Below are 12,437 nucleotides of genomic sequence, written 5' to 3'. Positions count from 1 at the left end.
AAATACTGTAAGGTGTTATTTTCTCCTTTCTCCACTACTTTTTTAAACGCATGCAAAAACTTTTGGTTTGCATGGAAAATGCAAAAAATTGATTCACCAATTAGCTTCTGAACAAACTAGCTTTTTTTTTAAGTATAAACATCCTTTTATTTCTTTGTGGTGTATTTTATATCTGTGTTTGTCTATAAGCTGGAGAGACATATTATCACCTAACAGAAAGAATATTCAGATCATGGATTCAGTATTTTCAGTCCAGAAATTACTTTGGCAAAGGAAAATTTATGTGGGCTTCTAAAACTACTATGTGGATAGAACGAAGCTTTTTTCTTGCCTTTAGTGATCATTCCCAAGTACTGAATTGTGAATTTGTGCGAAAGTGTGTATGTAGGGGCATGGTGTGTCTGTGCCCTAGTGTATCTGCACTGCATGTGTTGTAATTGATTGAACAGTAATTTTATTTTGGTTTTAAAACAAGTAGAACTGCAGCAGGTTGCTAGTCAATAATAGTTTTAATAGTTTTGCCAAAAAAGGTTTCACAATTTCTCTTACACGTTGTAGCAGCTAGTTAAATATATTATCATCTGCTACTTGGTTCTTAAAGTTTCATATAAGCTTTGAGGAAAGAATATTTAAAGGGGTTTGAACTTTACTATAATATTAACTGTTAATTTTAACATTCTTTCTAAATCTATATGTAAGTTTATGTGTTCAAGGTGAAGATTTTATTTCATGAGTATATGCTGTATGTTCTCAAAGTGTAGGAAAACTGTAGTAGTTATTCTGAAATAAGCCCAAAGAACCAAATCATCCATTGTAATGTAGTATTTTTTCTAAAAGGAGGAACTCATTTTTTTATATATAGCAAATACATTAATGGTAAAAACGCAAAAAAATAAGCAGCATGCTCTTTTTCCCCCTCTTTTCTGTATTTGTACGAAAAAAGAACACAGTACTTCAGATTAAGCTGGTTTGAATTTTGTTTCTTCTTAGACTACTTTGTTTAATAACCAAGTGTACCATCAGTAACAACATACATAACATTCTTTGAAAGTCGTTCCTGCTGGGGTTGTAGATTCCGTTTACAGTCTTTATTCCTAAAGCAGAAATATGGAGGAGGAGGATGAGATTGAGAGATGGTGACAAGATAAAATTAAGGGAGGTTATGGTTATGCTGAGAACCTAAATCACTTGTTTTGCCATGTGCTCCTCTTGCAGAGGAATGTAGTGTCCAAGGTGGTATTTCCATCACTTTTCCAATCATTCCCTGAGTCATTCTGGTTTCTTACTGTAACAGATACCATATTTTTAAAGATATAATAATTATTTGAGCATGAATTATGTTTATATTCCTTTCCTTGTGTATTTAGAGAAAATGGAAGTGCATTCCACTTTTAAATACTGTTTATTTGATTACAGGAGGGAATTAAAAGAAGGGACTATCTTGCTGTTACATTTTAATTGTTTGTGTCAGGTCCAAAGCAGTTGTTGCAGCCTTCTTTTTCCAGTAATGGCATTCCTTCTGAAATGTCCTCTCACTTCACTTTAATGGTTGCAGTTTAAGCCATGCAATCTCATTTAAAATGTCATTTAAAAACATTCACTTTGAAATTCTACATTCCTGTTGATGAGTTACTCCATTTCCCCAAAAAATGAAAAAGTGTCATTAAACAATTGATCCATTCAATGTCTACACCGCTATCTTTGATCACTTTCCCAGAATAGTCATCAAAAGGCCTTCAGCTTCATAAAGACTTTTTTTCAGCAAATCAAAACTAACCATGCAATATGTAACTATTCCTGTCATATAGTGTTTTCTTACTAAAATAATGAAAGGTAAAGTCAACCAAAACTTAGCACTATTTTCCTTTGCCAGGTTGAGCATTCATACTGTCCCAGATTCAATCATCGTTTTTAAGAAGCTTGTCTTGGTTTTGGTTTTGGGTTTTTTTAGACTATTGGGTTGGATATGCATACAATCTCAAATATCGGGGGTATTTTCTTTAGTTGTCTAATTAAATGCAATGAAACACTAAATACAGTAATCTAGACTCAGAATTTCTATTAAATTTCATAGAATCACAAAATATTTTAGATCAGAAGGGACCTCTGAAGATTGTCTGGTTCAGTGCTGTGCTCCAAGGGATTCTCCAGTCCACCCTCATGGCCATAAATGAATAAATTAAAAAGAAAATGCATTTCCCCAATTCCAACTTGTGTTTGCTGCCTCTTGTTCCATTGCAGCGCACCGCCAAGAAGGTCTGTCTCCATCTTCTCTGTGTCCTCAGTCAGGTAGTTGTAGACGGCAGTAAGGTCTCCCCTTCCCCTTCCCTTCTCCAGGCCGAGGAAAAGCCAGCTCTCTAGGCCTCTCTTGGTATGTCATGTGCTTCTTGGTTTGTCTAGCTTGTTGGCCACCTGTTAGACTTGCTCTTTAAGACATTTCTTAGAAATTCATGAAAGCAATTTTTGAACTACTTTTTTTAGTTTGGAATAAGTATATCCTTACAAGTTTTTGAGGAGAAAGAATAAAATATTAAATAGTAATCTTTAAATACATTATTTTATGCTCTTCAGATGATGACTGTTAATTTACATTTGTTAGGTTTATTTAACATCAGATCATGAAGTAATATAAGAAGTGTTTCTTGTCTCTACTACCCTTTAGTAATGCTGACACATTTTCAGTGAAAAAGAGTGGTGGTGGGGTACTCTGACCAGCTTTAATGACTGTCTGTATAAAATGAAGAGTTTCTTCCATCTTTCTCAAAATCTTTTACTGTTTTTAAGATGGAATACCTTTAGTTAAGTAAGCCTCCAGAAACATTGTGTCTGGGGTTTTCGTTCTGATATGAGAGATGCTCTTGCCTTGTAACTAATTCAGTCATCCGCTGAAATTAAAAGTTTACAAAAATATTACTTCAAGGCAAAGACTAAGCATGAGAATTAAAACCTGAAGTTAATTTGGGGAAAAATCTCCACAAAACTATTTTGTGTGATTTATGAAGAAATATCTTCTTAATGTGAACTTTAGTGTACAGTACACAATTTTAAAGCATACAGTACTTAAATTTAAAAAAAAAGTAAACATCACCTAGTAGAGTAATTTACTCACATTGTTGCATACGTTAAGGGCCCACGTAGGGAGAAGTCCTAACCTTACTGAAAAAAGCCAACAGAATTAATTTAGATAAATTTCAGATTTCTTTTTTTACTGTTTTTAACATGTAGTAATTTGCATCTTAAGTCATAAGCATGAATTTAATGGTATCAAAGAACTTGCATATGTTTTTCAGTTAGGTCATTTTTACAAAACTTATAGATGTACTACAGCACCAGGTGATAACAGATTGTCATAGACAACCGGACACCTGGTGATAATGCCGTTGTCTCAGTTTATAAAATACAGATCAGTTATTTTACAGGTAAATAACAAGGAAAGAAAAAAAGTGCAATCTTCACAAAAATACAAAGAAATACACACTATATTGTAATTTGCAGGGATTTTTGTAACTTAAAGATAGTGACAGCAGTACGTACAAACTGAAAGAAATGGTGATTTTCGTACATGGTATTTCCCAGGAATAAATGCAAAGTACTTAAATGCTATTTGTCATCTGTTAAATAAAGTAATACAGGCTATTGGAAAAAAAATCCCTGAATAAGTGTAAGAACTTGTTTAGGACACTATGAGGGGAAAGAACATATTCATTAACTACAGTATTGAGCTAATTACAGGACAGTAGTTTTTTATGTACACAGAAGGCAAACATGACACAGAGAGATAAATAGTTACTGGTTAAGTGTTTTATATTAGAGTAATGTTTAATGTTCAGTGATGAGGCAAAATGCGTATTTCTAAAACTATTTTAGGTATTTTTCACAGTTCCAGTTATTTACTAACACATACGTAACATAAATGGTCAGTAAAACAGTCCTTAATGTGTCTTGACAGTTTCTTGGATGTTCTTTTTATTCAGTCATTTCACCAAATCACTATTATATCAATCAGGTTGATGCTTTAGACTTTGTGTCTGGTTGAATAATATGAGCTTTAGCTGATCAAGGCTACTGCAATTCAGGAATTGTACTGAACTGACCCCTTCAGAACACTAGCGTATGTTTTCTGGACTTGAAAATGAGACAAGTTGCAGATGTGTGTTTATATGCTCAGCAAATGAAGTCTTTGAAGACTATACAAATACATAATTCACATAATGCAAAAGCATTTAGAAATCTGCTGGTCGAATCATCATAGTCGTGGCTTTGAGAGAGTATCCGGAGCCTTTCCAATAGTACCACTTGATACCGTTGAACTTGTTGTTGTTTTGTCGTAATGGGTAATACATTCCGTTGAGGTTAGAAGGGCCACATGCATCAAACCACCATCCTGCAAGACAGAAAACAAAGAAAAACATCAGCAGAGGTGATTTTCAAAATAGTGTATGAGCACACTTTGTTGTCCTGAAATGAGAAAGAAATCTAAACCCAGTTTTTCATTCTTATAATTTGGAAGTGTTGGTATAAAATACTTGCCTCATACTCAGAAAAGAAACATATTTATGTATTAACTACATATTTTTGAAGCTTATTTAATACATTGTAGTTTGAGAAGGGAAGGTCTTCAATCAAGCTTAACTTATTGATATAAAATGTTATTGTTGACAGTCTGAGGGCAGAACTTGACTTGAGCTATAATGATACTGAGTTGTCTTTGGTTTTCATCTGCTCTTTGGTAAATTATTGTTCTTTGAGTTCCTTTCTTAATTCTTCTTAGAGTATTAATTCAGTTATCTGTTTCAGTTCTCTGTGCAGATCAGTTCGAAACCTCCATGCTGAAACTTGGTAAGAAAGAAAAGGAGAAAAAAAGCAGCCCAAACTTATTTTGTAGCCTTGTGGTCCTGACCTGTTAGTGGGTCATAAGGAAAATTTATTTTTATTAAGAAGATAGTATTTTTCTACTTTTGTTACAGTGGTGATAATGTGTGTGTTCTGTTTTGCAGGGCAGTAATCCAATTATCCTTTTGGATAAACTGAAGCTGTTTGTCTTGCAACTTGTGCTATAGGGAAACAAACCATTGCTTAAGAGGTAACAGGAACAGAAGTCAAATTTACAAAGCAGTTGCCCACATTTCAGAATGTGGAATTCTAGACTGACAAATTACAGAATGGCTTGTGTGGTTCAAGGTAAAAATACCACCTAAAACTCCACTACTGAACAATCATGAGAAAACTACAGCTATCTCATATATGTGGTGTATTTTTGCCATTTCATAATAATATAGAAATATGGAATTAAATACTCATACCCTTCTGTGACATGTATGGTATACAACAGTTTTGGGGGGCTTTCTTCTCCTCAATAGTTGGGGAAAGAATTTGTGCCTAAAGAATCAGGAGCCATTTCACTAACTAACTGAATCTCTACAAGGGTAGAGGTTTTTTGGGGGGGGAGTTAAGTGTTTTGACCTCTGAATGTTATTTCTTTCCTTGGAAGAAGACTGCTCTCTCTGATTAGATCCACAATTACAGGCTTATTGTACCCCAACTTCAGAGACTTTTTTCCTCCAGTTTTAACTTCTCATGTTTTACTTTAACTAACTTCTGTCAAATGTTAAAATATTTCATTTGGAGTCACTGTACTAGTGTTTCTATCTGTGAGTTTTGGACTTCTTCAATAGTCAAAATTTACCAAGTTAAAATTATAATTTATCTCCTAGACAATTTCAGTGCCAATAAAAATAGGAAGACGGAGAAACAAAAAAACATTCCTACCTCCTGTTAGCATTTGTGAACATTTGCAAATACATTTGTCATTGTCTGCATCCTTTGTGCTAAAATCATTTCCTGGTTGGCTTATACTACTTATTTTGCCCGCTGTCCCAGTAAGTCCTTTAAGGTAGATCCTGTAGAAAGTGAGGAATGGAAAAACAATTATTACATGGAAGTTAGTGGTAGTTGATCTGCAAAATAATAATGGAATCATTTGCAATAAATATCCTGTTCAAACAGTTAAGTTCTCTTCTGGCCAATGTACTGTTGTAAGCTGTTTTGCAGCATGGTGTTTTCATATGAGCAGAAATGGTTAGCGTAATATTCTAATAAATAGCCTCTACATTTGTAGAAATGACTGTTTTGTTCATGTCATATTAGAAGAAAAAAATTTCAAATACATCATGCATTTCTTAGTACTGTAAGTACATTGTGTGCAGTTATTTTTTTAATCAAGTTCAAAAGTTTAAACCAGAACTTTTTTGATTCCTATTTTGTTGTTAGCACAACATGGCAAGGTAGTGTTACAACTTTGCATCTGCAAGACATAATAGCATGACCTGGATTACTAATTACCTACTAGTATCTGGTATTTTAGGAGTTGCTCAGTATTTCCCTTTCCACTTTCCTAATTCTCCTTTTCACACCCTCATAGATTTATTTTTGTTAAATCGTCGCAGATATTTAAGTGTACTTCAATTTCCTGGCAAGATAAGCTTTCAGCGAGGCTGGTGTTGTTTGGATGGGCTTACACAGGTGCAGATGCAGTCTCAGTGGGGTGACGCACAGGGCACCAAACTGGAGAGGCAATTACACAGCTATTACTGTGTTACCCTGAATTGGAAGGACTTGAGCCCTCTGCTCCCACAGTCTCTCTTTGGTGATTTCATTTCTGTATCAAATAGTTCATCCTTCTCAGAAGCGTTCTGTTTGTTTAAGGAAGAGATCTGACTCTGTGGAGAAGTAATTTGTCCCCAGATCAGTCTTCATCTTTCACATAATCCTCTGCTTATGATAGATGCTGTCTTTGGTAGTTTAACAGATAATTTTAACCCATTTTATATCTTCTATTTGAAAATATTATTAATAAATGAATTTTTATTCATTTAGGTTTTAAAAGATCTGCTCGTTACAGATTTTCTCAAAAATCTCTTTCACAAAGTTAAATATTCTGTCTTTTCTTCAGATGATTTCAAAATTCTGTCAGCCAGTTTCTAACAAAAATGGTATTAAAGGTTCCAAATATAATGTGTGAGCCTAGGTTTGATTTTCAATTATCATTTGAAGTTCAATGTAAGCAGACTTTTGGTCTATTATGATTATTATTATTGTTATTGTTGTTGTTGCTATTATTATTATTATTAAATTTTTTAAAGTATGGCTCAGTATATCAGTTGGTGTGAGGCAGTGGATGTAAATTGTTCTGACTGGGTAACAGGAAAACCTTCTTCACCATGAGGACAGGTAAGCAGTGGAACAGGTTGCACAGTCTCCACCTTTGGAAGGTTATCAAGACCCAGCCAGATAAAGCCTTGAGCATCCCGGTCTGACCTCAGACCTTTGAAATCAGGAATTTTGACTCAAAGTCCATTCTTATCTCAATTTTTCTATGAATCTATGAAATTTGAGTTTTATGGCCCAACTCGTAATCCTTCCAGCATTAAGAATATATCGTCATTTTTAATGCAATGGAAGACGCTCTTAATTGATACTTTGCAAGGTTTTTTCTTTTTTATAATATAATTATTAATGTAAATATATTTAAACCACTGCATTTTATGATGCATTCCATGTTTGGTTGCATATTAAAGTATGTATTTGCAGTCAATCATCTTAGTTTTCAGTAATTAATTTTTAATACTTTAAATGAACAAAGGTAATGAGCCGTTTTGCAAAGGTTGCCTTATAAGTATTTTAAAGCATTACTTACAAAATTCTCTGCTGTAGATTCTAACTGTTTCCAGATGAAAAAATATTTGCTTTGGAGTTCAGACAACTGTATACTGCTAAGGCAGTAAGATCTAATGGGAGAGATGCTGATAGTTTTGGATTGCTTTGCATATAAGACCTGAGTTGAAATAACAGCATCAGTTCTCTCAGGTGTCAGACTGACTTGTTTACAACAAATACTTGCTAGAAAACTTGGAAAAATTCATCTAAATTTAGACAATTTTTCTGTCCAGTCACCTGAAGCTCCGTGAATCTTTAAGACTCTTAGATAAAAATTTCATGGGCCATGTAGTAGGAAAGTATCTGCTATACACTGCAGAGTCTCTAGTTTCTTCTATAATCAACAATATCTACTGCATTTACAGAGAGCCTGGAGAATATAGTATGAACTGCCTGTATATTTCACGCGGCTGATACCATTTCAAAATGTGTGATACTATACTATTTAAAATGTATAATACTATGATATTTATTTATATATAAAGTACTTATTTAAAATATATATTATTTCCTATTTAAACCACATATGTAAGAAGAAATTGAGAAGCTTTACATTTTACAGAATGATGGGAGCGTAAGTAATAGGTTCATTAAAATCTTGTGTTTAAATTTACAAGTTTGACAGTGTGTGAGACTGGACATCTGCTCTTAACTTCATTTTCACAGGTAGTGGGTCACAAGCCAGTGGGTCACAGAAAGTGGTAGCATTACCTCAGTGTGCTCTTCATGACATCAGACCAGCTCATACTAGCCACTGACTTAAGTGGAATCTCCTTGTAGTATTATTCTTCTTGGTCATCTACCTTCCAGAAATCTATTTCTTGCATGGAATCAAGATGTGGTAGCAACTGCAGACAGGTTGATGTTGTCTGAAGACTGTGCACTGCCAGCTGCTGTACTGGCACCTATCCTATACTATACCATCTCTTCATCTTTGCACATCTTGTGTGTTACATTCACCATATGCACTAGTAAACTACACGTTTTCTCCATTGCAAAAAAAAATTGTTTCAGGCAATAGGTGAAAAATGGAGCAACTGTTATGAGTGAACTGAAAAACCATCATGATTTTATGAAATGAGATCATGCATGTACACAATCTAGAATGCTTATTATCAGATTTTTTTTATTCAGATCTGATTTTTCTGCTTACCTGTATTTTAGTTCTTCACTTGCTAGAGAGAAGTGATCATACAATGAATATGCCTCACTTCCTTCCCAGTCTTTCAGGTGTATTTTAAGAACGTAACGCTTCTGATTAGTCAGTTGAGAAACGAACTCATTTCCCAGCCAGTACTCCCCAGCAGGATCACCAAATCCCTGTAATTCAAGTTGTTTATTTAAATAGCTTTGCTTTGTTTTTTGAAGTGATCACTTTATCAGTTTTTAAGTTTAAAAGTTTTCAGTCTCTCAGCTAAAATTTTACTGTGTCTGTTAGGGTTATTGATCTGTGATATTTCAAGAAGTTAATTTCAGCAAAGACAAACTCGGGAATCTGAAATGTGAATCAACATTACTTAGTAGATTTGGAGCAGCTTCTACTGTTGCCACTAGAAACACAAATATAAATAACTGAAAAAATGTGGACGTATCACAGAACAGTTGATTAAAGAGATATGAAGCTTCTCTTTAAAAGCAAACATCACACTTTGCAAGTCTGCTTAGGCAAACAATTATACTACTATGACGCTTTCTAAATGAACATCTAAGGACAAAGCCAACTTTTAAAACCTGCTTACATTCTAAGGATGATATTAATGTTACTTTACTATATTAGATTTCAGACAATAATGACTAATAATAAGACTTCAAAAGACATTGTTTACCATCTTGTATTCTTTCCATGTCCGGTGAAAGTCCACACTGCCATCTTCACGTCTCTGAATGACTGTCCAACCTCCCCCACCAGTTTCCATGTCACAGTAGGCCTACCAGAGTAAGCATGTTAACAGTGTAAGTGCATATAGTCATGCAAAAAAAAAAAAAAAGACAAATCGTGTATTCTGCATAGTTCTACATAGTGGCAAGTTTTAAAGTGTACGAATGCAAAATGTGTATTAACCTAAAAACGCTTTTTTCATAGCTTTCATACAAAGCAGCTGTGACTGTCCACACATAAATGTGATTCCTCAGTATATATCATGCTTAACAGAATACAAATGATGCCTTAAAAACAGCTGATTGCTGGTATTAAAGGAAGAAAAAAGAAATCATTGTAGCTTGTGATTCTGTATTTCCCTCTTGCACTGATATTTTCGTGACTTTCCTGATGACAAATTTCTCCTTAAAGATGTTTTCACTTCTCCATCTTTTTTGTTAGAGATTAATTCAAATTGCCCATGGCTTGTCAGAGTATACATACTGTTAAATTCAGGCAGTGAGCAAAGTGAAACGTTTTTATTTCCACTGTCATTGTTCAATGTCTTTGCAGATGGTCTGACCCCAAAACTAAATCTAAGTGTAGAAAAATTATTATCTGAAAGTTAAATCTTGAAGCCATGTTATTATACAGACCACAATGAATAAATCTCTTACATTCTAGAACAAAAAATTAAGAACTATAAGACATTTCCAAATATTCACACACCATCTTTAATTTTACCATGTTATTGCTTAACATTTGAAAGGATTGACACTTAACAGGCAGTTCACTGAACTGTTTTAGAATGCCAATAAATGCACAGTAAAATTCAAGTTTATAGGTGACTTGTTCAGTCAGTCACCTTCTAGATTAAAATAGAAAGTGACTGAGTTACACAGAATTCTGGCGCATGTGCACTGCAGTGTCAGAGACAAAAGGTATTACTGAAGGTGCTAATATACTGGGGAGATACTGATGCAAAAAAATCTTTTGAAAATTTAGAGGTAATTTTGGATTCATGTTTGGGAGAAATAGGGGATACATTAACAAGAAAATCTGGTGAATATATGAATATTTAGGACCATTTCTCTTGAGAAAGAATTTTAAATTGTTGCATCTAATTCTGGTTTTCTGAAACTAGCAGAACTTAAAAGTAGATGTGTGAAGTCAGTGGAGTTAAGCTGGTGTAGAACAGCATAATGAAAGTCAAACTGAAATCAGTATCTATTTAAATCACATGTTATTACCAGTATTTAAGGAAAATCTTAAATTTCTTGTACAAGTATTTCTGTTAGGAGAGTTCACAGTTAGTGCTCTAGGCAGTCTCATTTGGAAGTTTAGTATTTTTATTTGCCACTTTCTGCCAAGATACTGAAACTCGTGAGTCTTCTTCATAATTGTTTCACATCTTTGAAAACTTTTGAAATTATAGTTTCAGTACTAAACTACTTCATTTCTAGTCTATATTCGAGAGCTTTCATCAATTAAGTGAAGTTGCACCTTCCCATTTATAGTAGTGGAGCCAAGATTTGGCTTCTTACACTTTGATAGGATATTAATTAAAAAGAAATAAAAATCCCACCAGCTAGACCCGAGCATTTCATTATGAATCTGCATGTTTCCTTCTTTGTTTAAAAAAGTCTCTCAGTGGTCTTCCTTCTCACCTAACTTATTACTGCTGCTTGTCACGGTGTGCCTATAAATGCCCCAAATCATGACTGAATGACACTGAAGCTGTGTATCTGTTTCATCCTCTTCTATGGGAGGCTGTCTAATCAGTGTTAGCAGTTAGCAGATTTGAGTTCTTTGAACTGTTAAACATCCTGGAAATTCACTGAAAAAGCATTACTTCAGAGAAGCCAGAGTTTCCTTCTGTCTTGTGGCAGTGTTTTGTCTGTCATCTTAGGAAGTAAAGTGTGTTCCTTACCAAGTTGTCAATATAGCTGGCTCTTTTAGGGTATTATGTATTACATGTATGTTATACACACACGTTTATATAAAGCAAAGAGTATTTACAGTGCAAGCAGTAGCATACATAGTGTTCAAAGGCATCAGACCTCAAGGGAACAAAAGCCTTTAGAGCTGCAAATAGTAGTGTTTCAATAGGCTGTAACACATTGGAAATCCAAAGCAGATACTGTATTTTAAGTTTCTATCTAGACTCTTTGCTCAACATCTGAGGTTCACGAGATGCTGGATTTTTAGGAAAACTGGAGATTTTTAGGAAAGATAAGAGAAATAAGGGAAAACAGTTGGATTAGGGATTACTTGTTAAAGTATGTCAACATGAATGGAATTTAACTGAAAGCAGCAACTTTAATTTGTACTGATGTATGCAATTCCTTGTATCTCAAAGCCTGTTTTTTGTTTGTTTTTACTAGCCTGGGTATTTAATGACTGTAAAAATTCAGTAATATTATATAAATTAAATCTAGTAAAAATTAAAATTGCCTTGAAAAGGAAAGCCTGAAGATAAGGTATTATAAAATATGATAAATCTCTTTTAGAAAGCTAACTCACGTAACATGTAATGCCTGTGTGAAAACTTATTTCCACAGGAGGCTATGAAGAGGGACACTGGGCATCAGCTAAAGCAGACACAGATACTTTTATTGAGTTTCGATATGACTCAAAATGCTGATTTAACAGCAGTCAAAAAATCATTGGTTGTAGAGAAGGTTGTTGACTCTGTAGTTTCACCCCACTGAAAGGACAGTATAAGCAGCCAGACTGAGAACAGAACTCTTTCACCCTTCCCTGAAACATGTAGTTTTTAACTACTTACAGAAGGAGGCTGGGTATGAATTTACATGGGCCATTGGTCCAGTCTGATACTGCTATTGTAAATGTCAACTGATGT

At 34.2% G+C, this 12,437-nt stretch overlaps 1 protein-coding gene across 2 annotated transcripts in view; it reads right to left on the bottom strand.

Annotated features, from left to right (window-relative positions):
- Positions 1-494: 494 nt before the first annotated feature.
- Positions 495-12,437, bottom strand: part of ANGPT2 (angiopoietin 2) — a 46,530-nt gene continuing 34,587 nt past the window's right edge. For both annotated transcript variants that reach the window (XM_040598269.1, XM_040598270.1), the window contains 4 exons: positions 9,543-9,644; positions 8,870-9,036; positions 5,770-5,900; positions 495-4,384 (listed from right to left, as the gene is read on the bottom strand). In XM_040598269.1, coding sequence (XP_040454203.1) covers positions 4,224-4,384; positions 5,770-5,900; positions 8,870-9,036; positions 9,543-9,644 — 561 coding nt within the window. In that variant the 3' untranslated portion in view covers positions 495-4,223. The remainder of the gene's footprint in view (positions 4,385-5,769; positions 5,901-8,869; positions 9,037-9,542; positions 9,645-12,437) is intronic.

The sequence above is a fragment of the Falco naumanni genome, chromosome 6, assembly GCF_017639655.2.
Source record: "Falco naumanni isolate bFalNau1 chromosome 6, bFalNau1.pat, whole genome shotgun sequence".
NCBI classification, from domain to species: Eukaryota; Metazoa; Chordata; class Aves; order Falconiformes; family Falconidae; genus Falco; species Falco naumanni.
Note: the sequence above shows the minus strand (reverse complement) of the source record. Positions and strands in the feature narration are given on the sequence as shown.